The sequence below is a fragment of the Phalacrocorax aristotelis genome, chromosome 23 (assembly GCF_949628215.1).
Source record: "Phalacrocorax aristotelis chromosome 23, bGulAri2.1, whole genome shotgun sequence".
Lineage (NCBI taxonomy): Eukaryota > Metazoa > Chordata > Aves > Suliformes > Phalacrocoracidae > Phalacrocorax > Phalacrocorax aristotelis.
The window spans coordinates 1,940,353-1,967,473 of record NC_134298.1 but is presented as its reverse complement, the minus strand read 5'-3'; the positions used below and the strand labels follow the sequence as shown (position 1 = coordinate 1,967,473).

Genomic DNA, 27,121 nt, shown 5'->3' with positions numbered 1-27,121 from the left:
CCCGCTGCATTCAAGTGCTCCCCCAGCTTTCCATGAACTTGGCGTTGCCTCCTGGCTTACAGCTGACATTGCTACCTGTTCAAGGCAGCAAACTGGCAGTTAAAATCAATATTAATATTTTATTATGTTGTCAAAGCCCTGCGCAGGAAGTGGTATAAGGCAGGGAGCTAACGCATTAAAGCTCGTTCCCTGAATTGATTTCCAGGCTGTTGAGGTTGGCTTTGGAGGCAGTATTGAACATTGCTTTGGAGTCCAAGTGTTTGCCACCTTCCTTCCTCAAAGCAAAGTCAAGACGAAAGACAATAATTGGAATTTCATTCTCTCGCAGAACATTACACAGGGCGACGCAGCTCTGTGAACGAGCTATTTTCATCTCTTAGCATGAGACAGTTTCTCCAATATGATCTGTTGCTCTTAAGAGTGAAGCATTATTTCAATCAAATCCCCCATACAGATCCATATCCAGAAGACTGCCTGCAAAGAATCGGTGAGTGCTCAAACGGGACTAGGCTACACCAGCTCCGTGTAGAAGCAAGTGCTGCAGGGGGCAGAAGGCACCCATGTTGTGAGCAAAGGCCTGGCAATGGGCTGTAGAAGCCCCAAGACCTCCCTACCAAAGCATGAGGTTAACTCCAGGCTTTGACATGTGCTGAGAGACTGGAGTAGCAGCTCTCAGATCCCATTACCTGGCTTTCAGGCTTGCACACACCTGTAATTTGTAGCACAAAGCATAAAAACAGGCCAGATGCTATTGAATTGAAAGCGACTTCTCAAAAAAAGGTAAGCCATTGGATGCATTGGAGTCAGCCAAGGCACCCCATTTAAAGTACCTAATAGCTGCTTTATGATGCACTATTTGGCACAGTTTGGCAGATTTAAAGTCCCTTTTATTCCAGAAAGCACTGTAACCCCCCTCACTGAACACTGCCTAGGACTCCGTGCTCAGGGGCCCAGAGGCGCAGGGCGTCTTCAAGCCCTGACAGACCCCTGGTGATGCCAGTCCTGCTGCTGGCGGGGGATCTGCCTGGAGCCCTGTCCCCACTCAGCTCTCACAACTCTGCAGGGACTGGCCCTGCCACCTTCCCTCAGGGCAAAGCCTGGCATGTCCTGCCCCCAGGCCAGCGGGACTTACCTTTATCAATGATCTGGATGAGGGGATGAGTGCACCCCCAGTCAGTTTGCAGATGACACCGAGTTGGGCAGGAGTGTCAATCTGCTCGAGGCCAGGAAGGCTCTGCAGAGGGACCTGGACAGGCTGCATCGATGGGCTGAGGCCAGCTGTGTGAGGTTTAACAAGGCCAAGTGCCAGGTCCTGCCCTTGGGTCACACCAACCCCAGGCAACGCCCCAGGCCCGGGGCAGAGGGGCTGGGAAGTGCCCGGCGGAGAAGGCCCTGGGGGTGCTGGCTGACAGCCGGCTGGGCATGAGCCAGCAGTGCCCGGGTGGCCAAGGAGGCCACCAGCCCCCGGGCTTGTGTCAGCACTGGTGTGGCCAGCAGGAGCCGGGCAGGGTTGGGGCCCCCGTGCTCGGCCCTGGGGAGGCCCCACCTCGAGTGCTGGGCTCAGGTTTGGGCCCCTCGGGACAAGAAGGGCCTGGAGGGGCTGGAGCGTGTCCAGAGAAGGGCAGCGGGGCTGGGGCAGGGTCTGGAGCACAAGTGTGCTGGGGAGTGGCTGAGGGAGCTGGGGGGGTTTAGCCTGGAGAAGGGGGGGCTGAGGGGAGCCCTTCTCGCTCTCTGCAGCTGCCTGAGAGGGGCTGGAGTGAGGGGGGGGTTGGTCTCTGCTCCCAAGTCACCAGTGACAGGATGAGAGGGAACAGCCGCAGGCTGCGCCAGGGGAGGTTAGATTGGAGATTAGTGAAAAAGTCTTCCCTGCCAGAGTGGTCAGGCCCTGGCACAGGCTGCCCAGAGAGGTGGGGGAGTCACCGTCTCTGGCGGTGTTCAGTGTAGACGTGGCACTTGGGGCCATGGTTTAGGAGGCCTGGGGGTGTTGGGGTGATGGTTGGACTCGATGATCACAGAGGTCTTTTTCAATCTCAGTGACTGTATGATTCAATGACACGGACCGTCCCCAGGCCCCCGCCCGAAGCGGGCCGCCGGGCGCCCAGTGCCGCGGTGCCGCCCGCCGGTGAATCCCCTCCTCACACCGTGAGGCCGAAGCCCGCCGCCCACAGCGCCCCCCGCCCGCCGGCTGTGAGGAGAGCGGCAGTCCCTCCCGCGCGGCCCGTCCCGCCAATCCCAACAGCGTTCCCAGCTGACGTACGGCAGAACACCCTCCCCTCTCCGCTGCTAGGCCAATTAGTGCCTGGGCGCTGCGGGCAGAACGGCCAATCAGAGACCGCCGGTCGTGCAGCGGGGCGTCACCGCTCCGTCCCCCTCGGGGATCCGCCCAGCCCCGCCGCGGCGCCTGCGCTGCGCCGCCCCCTGGCGGCGGCGGGGCGGGACGGTCGGTGCGGTGCGGCGGTCAGGCGGCGCTGCGGGCTGGGCGCAGCGGCAAGATGGCGGGGCGGGTAAGTGGGGGGGAATGGGGACGGACCCTTCCCGCCCTCCCCGGCCTCGCCGCCTATCCTCCCCTCCCCTCCCCGCTCCTCGGGGTGGGTCGGTCGCTCCTCACAGCCCCGCTGCCGGTGCGGTAGCTCAGCCCTGGGGGGGTGCGGGGTCCCCTGAGGGTACTGTGAGGCTGTGGTGACCCCCTCTCAGTTGTGTGGGGGGCCCTGAGGGTGCCGTGAGGCTGTGGTGGCCCCTCTCCCTTTGGGGGAGGACTGTAGGGTCCCCCAGGGGTGCTGCGAGGCTGGGGTGGCCTCCTGATGATGTGTGGTGTGTGGCAGGACTGTGGTATTTCCTCAGGAGGGGTGTGAGGCCAGGGTGACCCCTCTCCCTGTGGGTATGAGGCAGGATTTAGGGTTCCCTAAGGGTGCTCTGAGGTTGCAGTGGCCCTGTGGGATGTAGGGCAGCGTTTTAGGGTGTCCTAGGGGTGCTGTGAAGCTGTGGTGATGCCTGGGTGCTGTGGGGTGAGCTTCTAAGGGCTCCCTCAGGAGCACCATGAGGCTGAGGTGACCCCTCTCCCTATGGGGTGTAGGCAGGATAATGGGGTCCCCTAAGAGTGCTGTGACGTCCTGGTGAGCCCTCGGTGCTGCTGGCAGGATTTAGAGTCCGCTGAGGGCACTGCGAGGCTGCAGTGGTCCTCAGGCCCTGTGGGAGCAGGGCAGGATTTTAGAGTGCCCTAGGGGTGCTGTGGGGCAGGGTCGTCTAAGGATGCTGTGAGGGTGGAGTGACCCCTTGTGCTCTGGGATGTGGGGCAGGATTGTGGGATTCCCTGAGGGCCTCCATGAGGCTGGGGTGAGCCCTGTCCCCATGGTGTGTATGGCAGTATTATAGTCCCCTAAGGGTGCTAGGAGGCCCCGGTGACCCCTCGGTGCTGAGAGATATAGGGCAGGTTTGTAGGGCTCTTTGAGGTCCTGGAGAGTCCTCTGCCCTGTGGGAATCAGCCAAGCGTCATCCTGTGATGTGCATCCAAATCGCATTGAGTCAAAACACACCTTAAGGGTTGTGCAGTGCTTTCATCCCATATTTATTTAAAAAATAAAAAAAATCCCTTGTCAGTGACTGCTTAGATCACATCAGCAAGTGGCCAAAAAGACCTTAAAATGTGAAGGAACAGTCTGGTCTGTCACATCATTTTTTTTAGTGCCTTGTATATGCCCCCCTGTTTTCAGGTGTCCAGCTCCAAGTGCTGCAAGGTGCAGTTAAGATTGCTCTTCTCTTTGCTGTGAGCTCAGTCATGCTTTGCTGGAAGGTCAAATTTTTCATTAATGTCTGCTTCAGGCTGAAATCTTCTGTCTTGGCCGAACAATTCAGTGACTGAGTTCTTGGGGAATAGGTTTTCTCAGTTTTTTGTATTATGTTTTGTCTGGTGGGTACAGTGACAGATGGTGCAGTGGTGTGATGCAGAGCAGTGGAGGTTAGAGCAGTGGTGAGAAATTTGGCCCAGTGATAAGCCCTGTGTCACAGGTGAGCAGATCTTTTCTTCTGTCCCTGCTCCAGATATGTGGCCTCACTTTCTTCCTTGCACCTTTTCTCTTCATCTCACCCTTTGCAGCTAACCCAGGAGAAAACTGTGTGTTTTGATTAGCTTTTTTTTTTCAGCTTTGTGTTGCCAGAAACGGAAGCCCAGTGCTTTCATCATTTTAGCCATAATGAACGTCTTTCTAAGACTCCTTGTAGCCAAATCCAGTCTGACTGCAGTGGTCTTGTCTTACCCCCTGCTCACTTGGTCCCCTGAGTCTTTTCAGCATGCTAAGTCGATGGAGAGAACTACTTGTGTAGTTTGACGAGTTGGTTTTCAGTTGCCTTAGTGTGCTGGAAAGGCTTCATGAATGCTCTTGAGTGCTGGAGGTGGTGACTGGGTTTGTGGGGGGGAAGGAGAGGGATCAGCCCCAACTTCTTCCTGCTGCTGTGAGCGTTTGTGCTGCTAAACACCTGAAAAAATGAGCATTTGTTTGGCTGACTTGGAAGCCTGGTGGAGGAAAGGGGGGGGGATTTATGCAAATTTAAGAGAAAGATTGGAGCTTAATTGCCTCGTAATCTGGCAATTTGAGTGGGTGATGCTTTCCTTGGGTTATCAGGAAGCTTCTTACTATTCAGTGTTTTCATGATTTATCTACGAATATAATTGTTGCAGATTCATCAGATTATGTAATGCTGTGAAGTGAGTTCTTAAGCAAAGCGTTTAATATAATTTTCTGAGTTTGATCCAGTGTTGCAGTGTGTTCAATGCTGTTAATGTCAATTCACAAACAAGTTTCCTGCTCCCTCCAGCCTGTATGTGCGATAGCAGCAGCTCCAAAAACGATGCGGAGGTCAGGGCGAGCGCGCGGCAGCATATGCGCCGGATGTGACATTGGCGTTATTGTGCTCCTTGTCTGTATAAATAAGGAATAGTAGGTAGGAGGATGGATGTGTGTGATATCTCTAGGTACAACAGGTGAGTCTGTTACTGGAACTCTAATGCTGATCTGTTGTCAGCAGTTTTAGAAGGTGCTTAAACCTGGAGGATGGGTAGAGGAAAGCTTCAGTGACTACTTTTGGCCTGAAAAAATGTCCTGCAATGCAATTTAGAGCTTAGCCTCTTTTATTAGACTCATGTGATTTGATTTGCGTATGTGTACTTTTACAGAGAGGAATGAATGGCTTTCCTGATGTAGAAGGGAGACAAAAATCTTTAAACTGGTAGTAATGTTTTAAATAATTCAGACAAATGAGAAGCCAAATCTTATTAATTGCCTAGTGCTGTTTCAGGTATATTACTCTACTTCCTTAATTGCACTGGTTTTCCTCAATCGCAAGGAAGAGACAGTGATTAATGGTGATTGAGGTTTACAGGAAAAATAGTTTACGATGATTAGAAGTAATGTCTGTTTCTGTTATAATTTGTTCTGTATCTCTCTCTTCATGGAAACATTAGGCCTGCAGACAGAGCCCTGAGTCTTGCCAAGATGTCAGCCAGCATCTACTACGGAAAAGGGAATGGCGTAAAGCTGTCTCGCTGTGTCCGTGGTTGGTTATGGATCCCTGGTACCAAGGCTGGACCTTTGGAAGTTAATTGGTGCTGTCTGTAGCTGGTTGATTTGAACCTCATTAGTAATCAGTTCTCAAAGGGATGTAGAAAGGCCAGATGATTTCTCTGCCTTGTTTCAGCCGGTGTCAAGCTGTTGGTCCAGAACAAGCTGTGTTTCTGCTTGTACTGTACCAGATTGGAGAGGTACACAGAGAAATGGCGTAGGAAATGAAGCAGGTCTGTGTGGCTGCAGCTTTACTCTCACAAGCTGGCAGGAGGTCTGGCTTTCTTCAAAGAGAAAATCATGTGTGCCGAATGTGGCTTCGGTAGTGTGGATGTTGGTGATGATCCCCTGCCAGACACACTAGTGTTCTTTTCTTTAAGGAATATTAAAATTTTGTAATAACTGCAACTTGTATAACAGTTTGTGATGATTAGAAATAATAGCTGTTTGGTACGGTATAAATGGTGTAACACTTTAATCTCTCTTTATTTGCTATTTGGGACTCATTTGGAGCGGTATTGCCATTAGCCCAGTGATAGGAGACACTCGCCTGTTTGCTTCTCAGAAGAGATTCTCATCTGTATTGGGTTGGAAATGATTTTGGTTCCACTCCGGAACTAGTAGATGGTGATTTACCTTGCAGAACTGTACTGTAACTCCTCTAGAAGAGCCTGTGACTTGAGCAGAAGATGTACTGCTGACATTTGTTGACATCAGCTGTCAAATTGAGGGAGTGTAGTGGTAGTGGGAAGGGTGATGAAGGACAGATTGTATCCCTTGGTGTTCCGTGGTCCTAAAGAGGTTGCTGGACTAATGCGTGCTCTCTTGTGCTCCTTGCAGTCTATCCCAGGGCAGTTTTCGGTTGGATAGTTTGGTAGAAACTTTGAAATAATGAGGGTTGGATTTTATGCTTATGGGTTAAAGCTGTAAGGTCTCATTTCTGCTAACATATGGAATCAGCCTTCATAGGTGCAGGCGTCGTCAGGCAACTACAGAAACATTTGTGAATCAAGTTAGTTCGTGCAGTGTGGTACTGATCCTTCTATCATTGCTTATCTTTTTTTAGTGTTTCCTAATCTGTGATATGAAGAAATAGGTTTTTAGCAATGTTTTAGGGAAACGGGAGAAAGCTAAATCTGAATCTCTGTTTCTGAGCTTGCTTCTGCAACTGTGTACCTGTCTTGTGAAATCATCGCAAATAGACTTGTGTCCTCCTTACAGGACTTCTGAATTATAAAAAACCATGCAAAATTATTTAGAATAAAATTGAATAAAATTCTGACAACCGTGTGAATGTTTGTGGGCATGGGATGTCTGACCCTTGTCATCTCCGAATAACTTTAATTTGTTGCTTGGCCTAGGGTTTTTTGGTGTGTTGCGGGTTTTTTCTTTCCCAGAGGCGGCGTGTCCAAAGCTTATACCTGAAACGACAAGGCAGTAGGGAGATGTCAGTGCTGCCTCTCCATCTCCAGTTTGGGGGTGCTGGTATGTCACAACTCTTTTTTCCACTGTGGACCAGCCAAAATAAAAACATTTTGTTAAGAATTTTTCTTAGTAGGAAAAATCTGTAAAAATCAAAGAATCCTTTTGTGGATCATTTCATGTGTGAGTTTCCTAAATATTACTTTTTTTTTTCCATAGCACACCAAGATTTTATCTCTTCCTGTCCTCTGTCTGGTGTCCAGTGCCTGAGAGCAGAGGCGATTCAGGAGAAGACCCTGTGGTTGAGGAGGTGCCCTAGCTGTGAATTTGGAGGAAGTTTTATTATAGAACCAGATCTGCTTGAGTCCACAGAAAACCAGTCCTTAGACAACAGTGGTACTTATATTTTGCTAAATTACCCACCAGGCAGGACGTGGTTTCCAATGGAATAAAATTATCATTGATTCCTTTCTTTACATGAAAATGTACAGACCCCCCGAAAACTAAAATACAGGCCCTTATGTCATGTTTTGATCTTTTCTTGGGCCAGGAGTTGGTGGGTACTGTCCACGTACACTCGCAGGCATGAGAAAGGACAAGCTTTAGGAAGACCTGGTGCAGCAAGTGCTAGCTGACCCCTGAGCAGTGTGACAGGTAGTGATGGTCTTCGTAATGAGGTTCAGAGTGTGATCTCTATGTGAGGCAGTCATTCGCATACCAGTCAGGATGCTGTTTCAGATCAGGGAAGTTCTCTGGCAGTGACTGGAGTTTTGTGACTAAATTTCCATATTGGCCATCTTCAGAGGTTTTTTTGGCCTCCAGGAACTGGAGAGTTGTGTTGGAGATCTGTGTACAGAAGAATCCAAGCAAGGAACATAGTTGCTACTGTTAGTAGAACAGCTTTCAACATGGTGTCCTATTACTCTGTGTTTGAGCCAACTGATAATACTACTGCTTGTTAAATCAAGGCTGAATATATAGTTCTTGAGGCACTCTCTTGCCCTGGTGCTGCATTTGTACGCTCTTTCCTGTGTATGTATGTCAGATATGCGGTTTGGGAAGGTCAAATGTTTGCAGCATAAAAAGATTTAACGTGTTTCTCTAGTCTCCTGGGATGCAATAAAGCAGTGACCTTCTGTCAAAAAATTTGGAGTGATTTATGCCCTAGAGTGTGTCAAATTACATGTTTTTTTCTGTAGAAAATACAGAAATACTTGCAAGGTATTGCATCTTAAACACAAACTGCTTATAATTGGGTAGCGTTTGGTACATAAGTCAGTGTCCTGGAGAAGTTTAGTGCCAGATACAGCCCATCAGTGGTGAGGTGAATTGCAGATACACAGGGATAGCAGCATCTCAGGCTTTCGCAAGGCAAATTCCAAGTTTAAGGGGATATTTTTAATCTTCTCCCTATTGTTATTGGGTAACTTTTCTAAATAAATGGGAAGAAATTTGCATCCATTAGGTGTCCTCACAGCTAGTGTCTCAAAATCCTGTGACTTGCATCCTAGGCTGACATCTTAGACATGGTTGTGTGATGTTTCATTCCTTTAAGTGTTTAAAAGAGGTTTAGATGAAACATGACAAGTAGCAATTCCCTGTAATTAAATTGTTGATCATCTTGGCTCACGGAAGAAATGTGAGGCAACATCCACTCGAGAAATGGATGCGTTAATTACAAATGCACACATTCTAGGTCGTTATTGCTTAATTGGAAGGTGGAGTTGATGTTCATGCTAAACTGGAAACAGCTTTCCGGTTATATGGTACAGCAGCACAGGTACAGATATATTTTTCTGAAATCACTTTACTGGTCATGTTGTAAAGAACTGGTGTGGAGAATGATGTCTTTGGGCAGAGCAATCTGTTTAATTAGATTATAGAAGTTATATGATACTAGCAGCTTGTAGTTCTCTTTTAGTGCACTTCTTTCTTCTGCTCTTTTAGATCAGGCAAACCCTTCAGTCTCAGAACTGTGAATTGTGTTTTGGGTAAGATTGCAAAATAATGGAAATAGTATAGCCAAATTCCCAAAGCTGTGTACATCTTCTTAACTGCTCCAGGTGGAATAGTGTTGGAGTTACAAAGTTCCTATTGCAGCACTGAAATAATTCAGCTTATAAACTTTGCAAACAAAGGGTAAGCAGCAGTCACCACCCTCAAACCCAATATCCTCTAATTGCTGAGACAGACACTTCCGTCCTAATGAAATGGCTTTCGTGTGCTAAGACGGAAGTAATTTCTAGATAACTGCCCAGGCCCATGAGGGGAGCAGGCGTCTGCTATTAGATAAAGAAAGTGGAAAAATGTGTGAAGTGTATTTTGTATACAAAGAACTGCCAGTGAAGGCTAGTTGGTGTCTGTAGTGCTAATGCCCGCTGAAAACTGGGCTTGACCTTCTTTGCTTAGGTAGGCAACTGTTATCAGATGGGAAGGAGATACCTTATGGGTGGTGCAGGCATGAAAAAGGTGGGGAAAACTGTTCCTCATTTCATTTCCAGCCCTGGATGACTCAGGAGGTGGTTATGTGAACTCTTCCCTCTCCCACATTTTAAGCTGTTTCAGCTTCTGTGTTGGCCGGCAGCTGGTGTGTGTGTGGTGTAGCCATGTTTGCCTTGGTGCCTCCTTGGCTGGTGGTTTATACTGGTGGGGCGTCACGTCTGGGGGCCGTGGTAGGGAGGGTTGCATATCGACCATTGCCCAAAGTTCCCTGGCTTTGACAAAAATTTGAATATTAATTCTGAGATTTCAACTTCCCTAATGCACTCCTCTTAATAGAAGAAAATTGTTACTTATGAGCTTGTTATTGAGAGAGAATGCAGCTCCTTCCCGACAGGTATAAAAGCTTCCAGCAAAGTAAACTAGAGGTCAAACGGAGCAGATGGAAAGGCTGGTCCTGAGCATCCAGTCAGGGCTGCTTGTCCCTGGGGCCAGCGTGCTTCACCTGCCGGGCACAGCAGGGCACCCTCTGAGTGGCTGTTGGTCTGGAAAGCAAACCTGTCTTGCCAAGCCTACTGTTCCAAAAAGTTATTTGTAGGTGTTTGATGTCTTCTTGTAGCTGCAGAACTCTGGAAGCTTTATTGCAGTATTTTTTTTTTTTTTCAAATCTCCAGAAAAACCTTCTGCAAACAAGTAACTTTTAATTTTGGAAACACAGCATTTGGGACATCTCCTGTTACTGAGTCTAGGCCCTGTTGCAGGCATCATGTTGTCATTCCTTTCATAAATGCTACTGAATGCCTTCTTTAAAGGAGTTTTGGTTTTGTCTTTACTGTTTCCCACTGCAGGCTATTACAGCACTGGCTTCCTCCGCTGGTTAGGAACCCTTTCTTAACTGCCTCTCATTAGCTGCAATAGCACAGCTGCCATTTCATACCATTTTCTTCTGTCCTTTCGCGTTTTTCCGCCCTGTTACTCAGCTTCATGGTGTGTGCGTAGAGAGAAAGTAGCCATGATCCTCTTCAGGCTTTCTTATGATGGGAGAGCTTGATTTGTCTCTTCTCCCAGGCGATTGCTGACCCAGCTCTGCTGCAGCTCATCTTTCTGCACGCTAGTGCTGGTGTTTGTCATCTGTGTGCAGCTGGCTCCTGATGTTTGCAGTTTTAATGCTCAGCTCAGATTCTTTTGTCACTTGGTCCATTGGGTCTTTGTATCGGGCAATGAATCATGCATGTCTGCTTTCCATCAGGGGCGTAATCTTGGCTAGCATAGGGTCTACATATCATCTCAGTTCCCTGTTTATCTTCAGAGCTACTTTAATATCATAATTCTTCCTTTCAGTATTCAAACTAATTTTATTTGCAAAGGTGTTCCCAGGCAGGCACACATCTGCTCGGTCCCTAGTAAATATGGACTACATTTTCTTCCTGAGAATAACTGCTGCACAGGTTCTTTGTTGCCATACACTCTGGGTGATGAAGCTCTGGGCGTAAAGGTACTTTGGTGCCTAACAGCTGTTTAAGTAGAGCTTAAACGCTTTTCTTGGGGGGGATCCCCATTTCTGTGCAGCTGGCAGTGGGCTCTACAGAGGAAACTTAAATTTCTAGTGTCCAGAGTCGTCATGTTTCCTAGCGCTTGTCTATCAACATCAGCATGACAGAAGTTATATATACACACATGCGTGTATGCATGCACATCTATATGTTTTACACAAGGAAATTTTAAACATACAACACTAACAATACTTGGCTTAGACAAGCCCTGTAGAAACAGTGCACAGAACAAAACCTGCCTCAGCTTTAGAAGCGGTTTCATAATCTTTTGGGTCAGATTAGGAAATTAGAATTAAGCTGTTTCAAATGAAGAGCATCTCTGCCTTAGCATTTCAGATTTTAGCTCTTCTATTCAGTACTGACTGACAGGAATTAGTGCACTTATGTACCACCAACTTATCTCCTGTGGTGTCTGAGTAATGGGGAACATGTTTTTCTTTAGCTTCCTCTATCATCAGCCTTAACAATTCACAAATATTAACCGTATTTTTGTACTATGTGCTCGCCCACACAGCAATGTAAAATAGTGTATGAGGAATATTCCAGAGATTTTATTATTCATTCACTTCCCTAGTCATATTTTAAACCTATATAAAGTGCTTTGCTTTGGCTTCAGATGCTTGTCTTGACATTCAGAATGAGAAAAGATGTGTGTTACGTATGTATGAAAATACCCAAATAACGTAGCATTGCTTTCTGGGCTGAGCTCTCCTAAAGTGCAAGAACAACTCAGTTTCATATTTTTTGTGGAGGAAAACTGGGATCCATCCAACTTAGAAGAAATCTCTGAAAGATTAGACATTATGGTGGTGGTTTCTGTTATGAAGTTATTTATTCTTTGGGGCAACTTTTACTTTGTAGAAGTAAAGTATGCCGGCATCACTGAGCCTCCTGGCAGTGGATTTTTCGGTTAGCATCAGTTCAGTAGCAGAAGAGTAGAGGCAACATTACTGCTTTGTCATAAATCCAAAGGTGAGGCCCTTCACATTTATCTTGCAGCACGAGATTTATCGGTGCATCATGTGGTCTTATTTTTCTCTTGGTAAACAGAAGGAATATTGGAGTAGACCTCTGCATAGGCATGGATTTGATAGCGGCTGCTGCATGACCGTAGGCAGATGATGGATGCCTCTGGCTGAGGGTGCTTTAGAACAGGGCACTGTGTCAGACGTGGAGTCACCTCCCTAGAACTTCGCTGTCCTTGGAGCTGCCTCCTTCATAAACCAGAACAATAACCGGAGGCAGGGAAGACTTATTTTGCTACTTTAAGCCTTATATATCTATATTGTGGACAGGGGCATAACTGCAACCCACAAAGGTGTATATGGGTCACCTCTGACTAGTATTGACAGCCGTGTAACTGCAGCAGATGGCCTTCACTGTCACCTGCAAGATCTGCTCCAGTGGTTTACTAGAGCTGAGCTTTATGCTGCCTTACTTACTTCCTAACAGCTTAAAATTAGCTTGTGTGAATTTACTTGAAGATTTCTTAGAAATACTCTTAAGGATTTTGCTCCCTCTGTTCCCTGACAGGAGTTGCGCAAGTGCAGGCAGTAGAAGTGTTGGGTGGCAGAGAAGGGGAGGCAGTGCAGGGTTCTGGGAGTCCTTGTGGTGGTGTCCTGGGAAGCTGGAACACAAAATGCAAGAACTTAACGTGTTCCTTGACAGTACTACCACTGGCATATGACAGCCCTCCAAGCACCGGTAGCTCACGTTACAGCTTTGGACTGCTGCATTTGTGCCAGAAAAAGTTATTCGGGGCAGCCAATGCCCCCATCCTTGCTGCGACAGCTCAGTCGCTTGACAGACACGATGAGGATCCCTGTGAGCAGTAGTGCTGGGGATGTGAGCGGTGAGGAGAGGGCAGGTAAGAGGAAGCCCCTGCAATTCACTAGAACAGTGTGTTCCTCCTCCTTGTCTGGGTGCATTCCAGTTTAATCATCATCTCTTAAATGACCAGTTTTCCTCAAGTTGTCCCTTGCATACTCAGGAAAACCTGTGTCCATTGAGTGATGCCCTTTTCTTGCACGAGCAGGATGATGTTAAAAAAACACTTCTGTATATTGATAACGTATCAAAGTTCTGCAAAATGGTCTTGGAGCTGGAGGAGTGTTTATGCTGGAGAGCTGTGAGCATGGCGCAGATTATAGATGCAGTCTGAAATGTTGGTCATTGCCGAAGAAGTGTGCTTCTGCCAAACGCCTCGGAAGGAGAATGTGCTGGGCTATGGGATGGCTAGCAGAGTCAGTGCTGACACTGCTGCAGAAGCAGCTACGTTATTTCATCATATTGTGGAGCTTGCAAAAGGAGCACTTGGTGCTGGATTTGAAATGTGTTCCTTTATATTTATGCATTTCCTTAAAGCAAAGCTTGCACGTTCCCAAACGCGGACAAGAATAACGCAGAAGAATAGCAACTTAGCCAGGCGCTTGCTGTTAGTATGTAGGAGGCAGTTTGTCAGTAAGGATTAAAAATGCAGTTGAGGACTAGTGCTGTAAAAAGGTTTAATCCAGGAGCTCTGTGTTCAGTTTTTTCGAAAGATTCTACCTAATGCGTTTTATCAGGGCATGCCCTTCACAAAACAGTCCCCTCGCAAATGCAAGGCAAAATGATAAAACGGTGAATGCATTTTTGAGTGAAGTGCTCAGAGAGGGTGAGCGTTAACAGGCAGGTTATGTCTTTCAGAAGTCCACTGATACTCATGTATCTTTTTATTACAAGAATATTTAATTGAGTCTCTCACTGCAGTTGAGATTCAGGTAGATAAATCCGTTCCAAGGCTGAGAACAGAATCCTTTTCTGTTGTAACGTGAGTCAAGGGCGATTGAGCATTATTCCGTAAAAATAATGAATTAGTCCTTTTGTAAATAGCAAGTACTCTAGAAGAATTACATTACGGCATAAAAAGTTGATTTGAGCTATAGAGCATGCTTGCTTCAGTCCACGTAGAGATGAGTTTTCTCTGATTCTTTTCGCAGATGGCCCAGAGGGGTATGGGGGGAAAGGTTGAGGAGGATGTTAACTCATGGGAAATTATCTAGATGTGTGTGTTGGGATCAGAGCATTTCCTTCTCTCGTTGCTGGGATTTAAGGGTGTCTTAAGAGAAAATCCTTTCTGAATTGCTTTTAGGAATAGCTTGACACTGACAAGTAGTTTCTGTTGCACTGCCTGCAGATTTGTACCCGACAAAGAAAATAGTTGTGCTTTGATTCTAAAAATAACATCCTGGGGGTCAAGTTTAGCTTTTCTCCAGATTATTCTTTTTTTCAGTCTATAGCTAATGTTAGAGGCATCTTGCCCTTTCCATCCTTTCCTCACTTCTAGAGACACTTTGAGCCCAATTTTCATCTTTCAACCACTGTTTGGTGGAATAATTCTGCAGAAGTGGATGAGTTTAGGGACGTAGGAAAGGGCTGAGGTTTCCCTTCGGTACTCCTCTGCTGCACTCCCCCTATATGCTCTACGCTGCCTTGTAATGGGATGGGGCAGCCTGGGCTGAGAGTGGTGGTATTTGGTTATTTTAGCTGCTGATTTGTGAGTAATAGTGGAGGGGGAAAAAATTGAACAGATACCCTAAAAATAGGATTGCTCCTTTGACTTTAGGAAAGAAAAAGGAGGGGGGAAGACACCCCCACAGAATTTGATGCAGTAGTTTTTTCAATAGTGATAGGCTGGAACCGACTGTTTAACTTAATTTTCTTCTGATTGTTACTGACCTGTGATGTTTCCTATAGAGCAGGAAATATTTGCATCATGATATTTCTTTTGAGAAGACTTAGAGAGAGAATCTGTGGAGTTGGATAGCAGCTGGCTGAGAATTAAACTTTCCTGCGGACTTTCAGTGCTGCCCTGTACTGCACTGTTTAAAGGACATCCAGAATGGATGTGCTCAGACTTCAGTTTTCAGAGTAAAGCGAGGGAAGAAGAAAGGTATCACCTCTTCTACCATCTTTCTCGCACCTGATCTCTCTGAGCACAGCTACATGAGATAGGGTTACACAGGGTTGTAGTGGAGCTGCTCTGTCTCTAGGCTGCTTACCAGCTTTCAGAATGTCCCAGTTGACAAGAAGTGCCTTCCAGTGAATGCTTTGCTGCCTCCTGGCATGTTGCGGGGTTCAGGGAAGTTGCATGAACACCAGGGTTCACTAGCAAGTTGACAGCATTTGCCTTGCAGGCTTTTTCCTAGGTAATTTTAAAGTACTTTCCTAGGTATGATAGAAGTTTCAGGTACTTTGCTAGGTATGATAGAAAATATAAGGTATACTAGACCACAAAATGCAGAGCTTTTGGGTACAAACATCTGTATCAAACAGAAGTGTTTGGAGAAACTGTGGAGACGGGGAGGAGCTTGTCAGTGCTAGTAGACTCTGCTCTCTGTGTGTTTATTTGTGTTTTATGGACTTACACAAGTTCTGAGGCTTGGCTTAGTAAAGGAAAAATAAAATTGTATTTGATAGTTTTTCACCTTCTTTCTCTCTTGTAGCCTATGCAAGCAGCAAGATGTCCCACTGATGAACTGTCATTAACCAACTGTGCTGTGGTGAATGAGAAGGACTTCCAGTCTGGGCAGTAAGTGTGTGCTGTTGCTCTTTCAAATTTCATCCAAAACGGAATTGTTTTTCAAAATTTGGATGGAGGTGGGATGGAATTTCAGAGTTGGGAAGGTGAATACAGTAGGCTAATCAACAAAGCTTCTGCATCTTTAGAGACCAAAACTTGAAATGTGCCTCTTTCTCAGAACTGGAGATGCTAAAAAAAAAATAAATGTAAATTTTCCTCTGAAGGATTTCTTGCTTGGAAGCTGGATGTGCCTGGCTAATTCTAATCACTGTTTTAATGAAGGACTTCAGGCCTTTTCTGATCTTTTTTTTTTCCCTGCTGTTCCTGTTACACAGAATATTTGAGCTGTTTCAAGTAGATTTTTATCATTTTTGTTACTGGGGGCATCTTCTCACTTTCACATCGTATTGGAGTGCTGAACAGGGTCAGTAGAAACTCCCTCTTGTTCTGGGGGCTTTCGTGAGCAAGAAAGAACAAAAGGGGAGGACAACCAGGGTGTGGGCACAACAATTTGAATCCTTTAATTACAGTTCTGTGTGACTGATAGAAGCTGACTCTGGGTTTTACTTTTGTGAGAAAGGAAGAAAACACATGAATTTTTCAGCCCAGCCCACACAGAACGGCTTTGTATTAAAAGAAGTCAATTCAAATAATTAGTTTCCTTGCTTTGAAGCTGTACAGTGGCTCTCTGAGAGATTTCAATATGTAGATTGTAGACAGAAGTAATTAATTTCAGCCAAGAGAGAGAAAGAGAGCACCACATGCACCAGAAAGCAGAAGAGCTCGGGTTTGAGAAATGGGAAGAAATGTTAAAAAAAGATATTGAACGATGCACTTAGGGCCTTTGCATAAAATACCTGGCCCAGATGAATTCTGCTAAGGATGGAGAATGAAGTGGCTCTGAACTGTGGGGAACAAGGGAGTGATATGTTTCAAGACTTGCCCCTTTTTGTTCTGTCAGCCTGCTGTGCTGCTACCCTGGAGAGCTGTCCTGGCCCTTCAGTGATTAACTGAACTGTGATTTCACAAGCTGACCTGTAGTATAAAATACTGAAACAAACACACTCCCCCTGAAAAAAAGAACCAAAAAAACCCAAACCCAAATGAGCACAACTTTTAGGGTCAGAAGCAGGCAAAAGGATCTGCTGGATGGGGTGGTGTCCTGGTATCTGCACATGATGTTTTTTTCTCCAAGTAGATTTTTTTCCAAGTAATTCACTTCCAAAAATACCTGAAATGAGCATAATACCTCATGTATTATAAAAATGTTAATTTCCTCAAATATGAATGTCCTGGAGGGACGTAGCTTCCAGACCTGCAGCAGCTGGCTGCTGTCCTTTCACTCTGAGAACCCTCTTTGATCGTGTGTATGGAAGCATGCGGGAAGCGATATCCCGAGACTTGCCTGGTAAGCAGGCTGGCCATGGTTCTGGCTGTACTCATCCTCCTCAAGAGAGCTGCTTGTTTCTAGAAATTGGGGCTCATAAAGAAAGCAGCATATGTTTGGTTGTGAGCAGATGCTATAAATCGCTTTAAAAAGTATAAGACTAGAGTACAGAGAAACATCATGATATTCGGCTGCTACTGAAGGATGCAGTCATTCTGCTGCATTGCAGATATACTGAGCAAGACCATCCTTGTGATCTGCTGCAGCAGGCTGCACACAGTCAGCAGATTTGGTTTGTATCGGCCTAACCATGACTGTCTGTATAGAATATTTTTTGGTAAGTTACACAAAGAGCTTTGCTTTAACACTTCCATTTGGTGCTCACAGTCCAGAGCTGGGAGCTTGACCTTGGGTCAGTGAGATGGTTTATCCCCAAGATGCTACTGTAGATCTTTTCATGCTTCATTTTCCACTTCATGCATCATTTTCCGCACCCTGTAAGTTGGACAAGTATGAGTCACCATTTTGTGACGCATGAGTTCATGGGATGCAATGCATTATTGTAGTACCGTGTTGGTGTGATAAGTTCCACTGTCTTCAGTTCCTGTGACACACTTCTATCTTAAGACTTCCAATGTATTTTGGAGAGAGAAACAAGTGCTGGAAACACCCAGGCAGCGAAGGGGACAACAGTCTGGGAGGAAGCCAGGGCAGGTTATCTCAAGGGCAATTTTTTTTTAAAGGTTGAAAATTGACTAATTATTCTTAACTTTTATCCTGCCTTTTACATGGGAAGGCCATCCTGCATATCTCATGCTGGTTTAGTTATCTGAAGAGCCCTTGAGAAGCCTTGCTGAATAATTTACAGAGGTTTCCAAACATGCACCAGAGGAATATCTGCCCATATTGTTCAGATGCTCATGGGCTCCTTTGCGTAGATATATAAGTTATCCTCTCTGAAAAAAAGTTATGCTCTTTCTTCATGATCATAAAACCTAATGAATACACAGGTTAATATTATCTATTATAGTTTCTGTTGCTTTGCTCAGCCTGGCCAGCAGACCTACTAACCGGCAGTTTCCTGGGCCCGGTCTGGAGCCCGTCGTAAGAACTGGCGTCACAGCCGTATTTTGGTTCTGATCGGTTCAGGCACGGCCTCACATGTGAATTAGAGCTGCGGTTTCATCTGTTAGAGCTCTTGGGAGTTATCTGGCCCTGGTGACTCACTGTTCCTTTTGTTCATTTATAAGCAGAAGCTGTTAATGAGGTTTAGAATTCCCCCATGTGCCTCCATGAGCTCTCCAAGCTCCTTCCTGGTGAACATCAGTGTAGGAAAACGCATTTAGATTTTCCTGCTATTGCCTTATTTTGAACATTCTTAATAATTAGGTTGCTTACAGCCTGTTGGAGGCTGCCTGGCCCAGCTCTCTTTGAGAAGAAACTTGGTTGTTCCAGTGCCTTTTGCAGATTTTTCTCAAAGAACTTGTCAGGATTTGACCTTCCCTAATCTTCTCACCTGGCCAGAGATTTCCTCTCTCTTTGGGGGGTATTTTTTCTGTTTTTCCTCTTTCTTGTCTTCCTGGCATCCATTTGCCTGCTGTCAGGCTGTGCTATCTTTTTGATCTGCTGGAAACGTTTTTGGTGAATAGTATGCTCCAATATAATAATTTTAATTTGTACCCCCCAAGTATTTTTACCAGGTATCTGCATTTTGCTGCTTTGAAGTGAAACCCAACAGTGGTGGAGTTTGTTTCTTCCTGCAGAGATGCAGCATCTGTACATGTTGAAGTCATTGTGTTTCGAGCCAAACTTAATGCATGGCTCAGGATCCATCTCTGTCTTAAGAAGCTTTAATCTTAGGTCTTTTACTGTCTGATGAGCTGCTTCTGGTAGGGTATTATTTGTCATCAAGTGTATTCTTGGTGAGGTATTCCATTTTCGTAGCTGGAACTTGTATTTTGCCTACAGGCATGTCTGTCTAGCACTCTGCAACATAATACCTTGCTTTCCAGTTGGTTGTGTATTGATATTAATTTGAATTACTCAGGCTGATACACTCAGCACTGGAAACCTCCTGATTTCAGTCCCTGCTTCCTGAACAGCTTCTCTATTTTATCTGCTACTCAGTTTAAAATGAAACAGTCCTCAGAGCAACATTCAGTCTGAGAAGGATCACGTCCCTTGGCCTGCTGGCAACGCTCTTCCTAATGCAGCCAGAGGTGGTGTTGGCCACCTTTGCTGCAGGGGCATGGTGCTGGCTCACATTCAACTCATCTAGCAGGATCCCAGGTCTTTTTCTGCAAAGCCACTTTCCAGCCAGTTGGCCCCCAGCCTGTACTGGTGCATGGGATTATTCCTCCCCAGGTGGAGGACTTTGCATTTTCCTTTACTGAACTTGATGGGATTTCTGTCAGCCCATATATCCACCTTCTCAAAGTCCCTCTGAACGGCAGCACAGTTGGCAGGTGTGCCATCTGCAGACTGGCAAAGGGTGCACCCTGTCCCGTCATCCTGGTTTAAATGTTTTTGGCCACTAGTGAGCTGCCTGAAGCTGGGCTGCGTGCTGCTGAGCTGTGATCCTTCTGAGCCCGGTGGTTCACGCAGTTTTCAATCGGCTGCACTGCCTTGCTTACCTAGTCCGTATTTCACCTGTTTGTCTATAAGGATTGTGGTGCGAGGCAGTGTAGAGTGCATTGCTAATGTTGAGATAAACAAAATCCACTGCTCTCCCCTCGTCCTCAGAGCTTGCCATTTCATCCTAGAAGGCTATGATATTGGTCAGGCATGATTTCCCTTGTAAATCCATGCTGACTGCTCCCAGTCACTTTCTTGTCCTTCGGTATGTTTGCCTTCCAGGATTAGTTGCTCCATCGCTTTCCCAGGGACTAAGGTGAGGCTGACCAGCCTGTAGTTCCTTGGATCCTCCTTCTTGCCCTTCACTCCCAAAGGAGTGACATCTGCTTTCTCCCAGTCCTCAGAAACCTTCCTGATCACCATGAAGCACCAGTAAACGTCTCGCTCTCCCTCTGTAAGATTTCTAGGGAGCCACACCACCTATAACAGGTGTTTGGATTTATGCCTGGGGGAGGAGAAGATGGAAAAGGAAGGGTGCATGTCCCTGCAGCTGGAGTTTTAGGCAGCTAATGGGTGATTTAGGGCCAGAACCAGTGAAGAGTTAACTCGCTGGTCCACCTGCCAGAGGAGGTACATATCGCTGTGTGGTACCTTTAAAATGCTTTCTTACCCTGCTATGCTGCCAAGCGCTAGCAGTTCCTGGGAAGGTTTTGCAAGCTCCCCTGTCTGGGCTAAAGCTAGTCATGTCTAGTGTTTTTGGCTATGCAGGCCACACATTTCCTCTAGTCTCAAAAGGCCATATGTTCTTTCCTACCATGTGGCTGAAGCTGTTAAGCATACACGATATAGCCAATGTATGTGTGTGCAGCAGATCTGCTCTTGGATGGTGCTAGATTCACTGTGCATATGCAAATGAAAATATACAGAGCATGTGTGCATGCTGTACATTCGCTGCCAGGAGGGAGCATGGGCCTTGGCTGTTAGCATGGTTCTGACCATGGGGGAGAGGGGAGCACCACAGCCCCGTGAGTTGGTGACCTCATACACCCTATGGGCAGTTAAAGTACAGGCACTTGTGAAGATGATGATGAGGTGGAACCTGATTCCGCCATTGCCCCCGTCACCAGCACACACAAATCCCGTCTTCCTTTTGTTTTGCTTTCTTATGCCAAAAAGAAGTCTGCCTGTCACATGATAAGAGCTATCAGGCATAGTCTGAGGATAACTATAAGCAGCTTTTTAGTATCTTTGTTCCCGACAGCTTAGCTTCTGAGAGTGACAGCCAGCCACATGTAACTGCTGCTGCCGTGTGTGCTCCTGACTGTTTGTATTATTCTGTTTTTATAACGGTGTTCCTGGTCATCAGGTGCTATCTGAGTTCAAGTTCTCCTGGTCACTAGCAAACAGGAGGGACAGCCTCAGCACCTATGTGATTTTACTTTTTGTACAGAAATCCCTTCCATTTTTTTCTGCGATCAAACTTCTAAACAATATACTAAGATCCTTGTATAGGCTTTGCATCTGTTTCTTGTTGAAATCACAGCTGGGCTATACTGCTTGTATTGGGGTAAAGTATTGATGCTTTGGTGTTAGATGCTTGATGTGAAACCAGTGCTAAATTTCAGATATAGCAGCCTTGGTCTCTGCGGCTACAGTTTGGTTCTCTCATATTTGTATAGTGCAGTTCCTGAAGCAAAGGGCTATTGGTGGGGGAATGTAAACAGTAATTATTAGCACGATGTCTTGCAGCTGGGCTTCAAGATCGCGTTATGTCTCTGAAGGTGATGGATTCCTGTGAAAGACTGCCGTGTGCCTGCATCAGGGCGTAGGTCTAAAGCTTTTGTTTTTAACTTGGTAGGACCAGATATAAGCTGGCTTGTTTCTTTTGAATTGTCACAGCACTGGGAGCAATGCAAAATCACCCTGGGTATATATCAAAGTAAAATACTGTTCTCTCTTCTAGACATGTTGTTGTGAAGACTTCTTCCAACCACAAATACATTTTCACGCTGAGAACCCATCCCTCAGTTGTTCCTGGCAGCATCGCATTCAGCTTGCCTCAGGTACCATATGTTTTGACTTGGTGTTTTGCTGTACAATAAGCAAAATCTCTTTTGAAAACAGGATTGACGATAACTATTCTAATTGGAGGGAGATGTCCGTATAAATGTTGCTACGAATTTGATTTCTGACAGCAAAAATTCAAGGAGAGTTTTACTATAGCTGAAGCAAACTTGCTTGTATCACTTGGATCTGTTTTTAGTGCATGGTGGGATAAAAATACTAGAAAAGGTGTAATTCAGCCTTTTAAAAAAACATCAGAAACAAACTATTTCAAAAAGAAAAGCTCAGCAATGTCTGCTGTTCCGTGTGAATCTTTATTGTTCCCTGGTTTCCCTTGACTTTAAAGGGTTTTCTTTGCTATGTTGCTCTTTTAAAGACCTCCAGGAAAGTTTATTGACTATATGCAGTTTTTGTTAGTATTTCTAGATGAAAAGTGCAGTGTAATGCATAAAATAGATTTAACTTGTCTCCTCTCTCTTAATTAAGTCAAGTTATCAAATGTTAAATGATGGGTAGAAAAAATAATGGATACAATTAACTTCTAAACATAAAAATTAATCTTGTAGCCTTTAACTGGCTTACACAGTTGTGTAACGTAAAACTGCAGCGGCCGTGGTCACTGATGGAGTGCTATTGTGTTTTCCTGCTAGTGACTGACCTTGAACTGGAGTCTCTGCGCTGCAAACACAAATTTTTTTCCTCAACAGATGACTTGGCATAGGCCCTAAAACTTTTTTGCTTTTTGATGTCTTGTTCAAATCCAGATTTGTCTGGATGAGTGGGTGAAGAGGATGTTATGTTAACCATATGCCTAGTTATGACTAGTGATGCCCGAACTGAAAACCAGTTAGCAGTAGAAGATATTTGTATTGCAGGGTTAAAGTAGATCCGTTCATGGTCTAGGGTTGATTTTTGTAGATTCCAGTAGCTATTTGCAGAGCTGGGAGAGCTCATCTGCTAAGGAATGAGGTAGGTTGCTTACCTCTAAAAAGTGCTGATGGCAGCAAGTGTTAGAGCTGCTGGTATAGGAATGTTTTGTCTGAGTATTCCTGGTGTTAGGATTTAATGTCCAGTATTTCCTGAAGCCTTGGATAGTTGCAACCAGCGTTACCCCAAATGTGTGTTTATCTCATGTATTCACGGTGGGGGGGTATGTAATATGTGCTTAGGCTCTAAGACCTCCAAGAACATGTGTTGTGCATTCATTACACATATGAAGTCCTTCACCACCTTTATTCCGTAATAATCTTAACTCTTAGGCCTAAATAATGAAAGCTATGTAAAATTTAGTATACTGCAGAGCCCAAAAGGTGAATGGCCATGCAGTGGTGACAAACTTCTTAGCGGAAAGTACCCAAACGAGCATAGGAATTGAGCTGTATTTCTTGCCACAGAGAAGATCCTAACTTGTCTTTCTAGCTGACCTGGGACAGCTTTCCTTCCTGTCCTGAAATTTGGTGATAGGCTTGATCCGGAGTTTAAGCAAAGCCGCCCAACATTCTTGAGCTGGTGATCACCAGTGCCTGGTACTTCAGGTGAAGGTGAGTTTAGGGTGTCTTTTGCAGAAGAATTGGAGTGTCAAGGGGAGTGGGAGAGTTCTTCTGGGCTTTGCAGGTAAAAGGCAGAAGCTGTGAAGCATGAGATTAAATATGGAAACGTAATTTGTTTTTACCTTCTTGGGAACACCAGTAAATACATAAAAATTCCTGCTCTGGGCTTTGATTTCCAAAAGACTGTTCCCTGTTTTGCCAAGAGAATTCTTTCCTTAAGCCTAGCTTCTGTCTTGAACCATAAACATATTGGAGAGGGAGTGTAGGGGGAAATTTTCATTTTTAAAAAAAGGTCATTGTATTCCTTCTCCCAGACTTGTTCCATCCAGGTAAAAAGCCAAACATAAATGACCATAAATACAGCATTTCAAATGTGATCTTACCAGAGCTGTGTGTAATGATACTTATATATTTTTGTGATTCATGCCTCTCTAAGGCTTAGATATTTGAGAGGCTGTGAATACTGCATAGCCTGAGATGTGGATGGTAGATATGCACTAGCCAACCTGTAGCGCAAAGCCATTGGAAAAATACCATTTTTGCAATTATCAAGCCAGAACTTTTGGCATAGCAAAGGTCATAGGTTTTCCTGTCACATAATTGTTGAACCATTTCTTGCTTCTTATGCAGTTCCGTGCTGCACAAATCTTTTTAGAGGAATTTGAAGGGACCTAAATGCTTTGAACGGTTCCATTCTTACTAGTTCTCTGAACAAGTTTTGTTTTAGGTAATTTTATAATTTAAAGCACATTCCAACTATTTCCTGCAACTAGTATATACATGTAAGCTTTTAAAATGATGATGGAGTGAATAGCAACCTTTCTTAACTTTTGTGTGGTCAGCACCTGAGCTTCGGTAGAAAATGAGGAGAATGATAAAAAGCCCTATCCAGTACGATAACTTCTGCCTCCAAGACGGTGGGATGACCAAATACATAAAGGAGGTTGGACAGAACAACCTCCTGCGGTCAGAAAATTGAATTCTTAATAGAAATGATTCCGTGTTTTTGACTTGTTTTCTGTTAATTTGGGGGTCTTTGTAAGATCCCATTCTGCCCATTTTTGCTGCTCCTCTAAGGTTCTCGTGGGGCAGCCTGCTTTTCTGAGGGAGGGTGCTGACTTTGGGTGTTCGTTCTACTGAAGGACGGGCTTTCTGAAGTATTTGCCTTCTTTTTACAGAGAAAATGGGCTGGACTTTCCATTGGACAAGAGATAGATGGTAAGTCAGACAGCAGTGTGATCATGACCTATGTTTATAACACCTCAATTCCATGTCTCCATACTGAAATGAAACTGAATTGGAAAATTTCAGATCTTCAGCCCTTCTTCAGGTGAGGCCCTCATTAGTGAAAGGGAGTTGCTCTTGTATCTGCAGCTTTCTGTCTTTTAATGTTTTCAAAACCTGGAGAACTATTTTGACTTCAGACATCTGCTAGCACATCAGCATAGCTCTGTATGGGACGTCAGTGTCCACCTGCAGATGTGAACATTTGACATATCCTGGATAGTCTTTTCTTGTGGCTTTGGAGAACACTTGTCAGCTAACAGAAAACAGCTGTTGTTGTTGAGGGTATTTTGGTATCTAAATCTGAGTGTTGAGAATGGGGAAGTTTTAGTGCTAAGAGTTGCCAGAAGCCAGCAGTGTGGTCGGGATAGCTGGATGGATGAGGTTTGTGAGTGGCACTGATGTTTTCACCAATAATTGACTAGAATATTCTGCAGTATGATGAAGGGAAAGGGATGCCACCTTGAGTTTGTGCAAACGGAAGATATGAATTCCAATTTCAAAGCTTAACTGAGACTGACAAGCCTTTGCCAGCGTTCAAAGAGGAGACTGATTTGTGAATGTATTGGATTTGTGGGGCAGGATTTTGGTAGCAGTGGGAGCTACAGGGGTGGATTCTGTGGAAGCCGCTAGAAGCTTCCCCCATGTCCGGCAGAGCCAATGGCTGCTGGCTCTGAGATGGACCCACAGCTGGCCAAGGCTGAGCCCATCAGCAATGGTGGTAGTGCCTCTGGGGTAATGTATTTAAGAAGTGGGGGCAAAACAGCCAGAGAGGAGTGAGAGTATGGAGGAACAACCCTGCAGACACCAAGGCCAGTGAAGAAGGAGGGGAGGAGGTGCTCCAGGCACCAGGGCAGAGATTCCCCTACAGCCCACAGTGCAAACCATGTGAGGCAGGCTGTCCCCCTGCAGCCATGGAGGTTCATTAGGCCACTGTTTTGCTGTTTGAGGTGTTCACAGGGATTCCAGGGAATTCTCCTCTCATTTGAGGACTGTGGGCAGAGCTGATGACTGCATCCTGTGATAAGAAGTGGGGAGGACTTAGGCTGAGAAGTGATCAGCTGTGGATGTGAGGTAGTGCTAGGAAAGTTTGCTCCTTGGCTGTTTGTTTTCTGAGCTCCTGTGGTCTCAGCAAGTCCATGGGCATGGATCAGTACTTCAGTGTGTGAAGTCTGATGACCTTGTGGATCTGTTTTTGTAGTGACAAGCTGGAGTGGGTCTGTTTGCCTCTCTACACAACTAGATACCTCACAGATCTTGCTTGGAAGCCATTTAATTTTGCTAGCTGATTGTGTTTTCTTTTGGTGTTATTTTTTTTTTTTTTAAACTGAAGAATAACCTATAGTGAGGGGGGAGACCCATATATTAATTTGTTTCTCATCCTGGTCTGGTTGTTGATCAGTAACATGTGCCAGCTGGCTTACAAATAAATGCTTTTCTTAAAGTTATTTGGGGAAAGAAACACTAATATTCAGCATGATTAGCTGTTAGAGCAGATTTGTGATTGTACTTGTACTAGACCTTGCTATAAACTTACCGACTATGTGGGAACATGTATTAAGAAAAATAATGCAGTAATTTTATGCCGAGTGACTAAACGTCATATGACTCCTGCTGAGTATAAAGGATTTGTAAAGCTGTTCTACAGGTAGGGGGAAGTATTCATAAAACCAGTGATTTAGCAGGGTTCTCTTTGTCTTGTTCCCCTAATAATGTGAAAACTATGTTTTAAATGTCAGTTTTAAATGTAGCCCACTCCTTAGTGGTACAGTGAACCTGAGTCCTGTTGGGCCCCTAACGCTATGGTAAAGGCTTTACAGGTGAGTGAATCTTGTAAGTTTGCCTTTGTGGAAAGGTTGAGTGCCTTGTGTGGATGCGGTTGTCTTGCCTTCAGTGCGGTTCAGCTTCATCAGCTCCTGTGTTCCAGCTGGAGACGTTCACCCGGGACTGGCTGCCTCAGCTGCATCCTCAGCACCAGGGGCCACTGCTACCTTCTCAGCCTGGCTCTCTGTTTCTAGGACGTTACAGGCTTTTGAAGCTGGTGGTGTATATTGCTTTCTGGGCTGCATTCCCAGCAGTGCATTGCTGTTCTCCTCTGTACCAGACATTCCCAGCACTCAGTCCTTGATGTAAAGATGACTCGTATTCAGTTGACACCTCAGTTCTGTCATGTGACCACATCCAGGGACTGATGTTCTTTCTGGAAGCTTTTGTTTGACAAAGCCCTGAGATAGGCAAGTAAAAAGAAGTAAGTGCCTGAAGTGACTGTAAGGTAAGGACAACTCGTGTTGTGCCCTTGTAGGACCAAAGTCCCGCCTTCATTAGTTATGGCTTATGTGATAATCCTGCTGCCCTGTCTCTTTTTGAAAGAACTAGTTGATTTAGTAGATATACCTCGATTCAGGAAGTGGTTTAGTGTTTCATCTTTATCCCTATTTCCTGGAAGATCTTTCTTTGACAGCTCATTTCTAGGTGGCCTGTTCTTATTCCAGGAAGGATGTTAAATGTACTTGCTGTGATGTCTTCTGGTACAAAGTCAGCAAAGGCAGGATCTCTTTATTCTCTTACCTTGAACAAATCATGTATCGTAGCATGCTGGATGCTTGTTTTGATGTCGCATTTTCCCAGGAGTCTGCAGGTTTATTCTGGAGCCATTCTACCTGCCAAGAGGCTTGATAGGAAATAGTAGGTTATGTCTGAAGTATGTTTCCCATATTCACCTCCTACTGCTC

The 27,121-nt window shown here is 45.3% G+C and overlaps 1 protein-coding gene across 2 annotated transcripts in view; it reads left to right on the top strand.

Moving 5' to 3' along the window:
* Positions 1 to 2,395: 2,395 nt before the first annotated feature.
* Positions 2,396 to 27,121, top strand: part of NSF (N-ethylmaleimide sensitive factor, vesicle fusing ATPase) — an 82,475-nt gene continuing 57,749 nt past the window's right edge. Inside the window, exons 1-4 of one of the 2 annotated variants that reach the window (XM_075116580.1) lie at positions 2,396 to 2,504; positions 15,454 to 15,539; positions 21,455 to 21,554; positions 24,284 to 24,323. In XM_075116580.1, coding sequence (XP_074972681.1) covers positions 2,493 to 2,504; positions 15,454 to 15,539; positions 21,455 to 21,554; positions 24,284 to 24,323 — 238 coding nt within the window. In that variant the 5' untranslated portion in view covers positions 2,396 to 2,492. The remainder of the gene's footprint in view (positions 2,505 to 15,453; positions 15,540 to 21,454; positions 21,555 to 24,283; positions 24,324 to 27,121) is intronic. The other variant, XM_075116579.1, reaches the window with a different exon arrangement.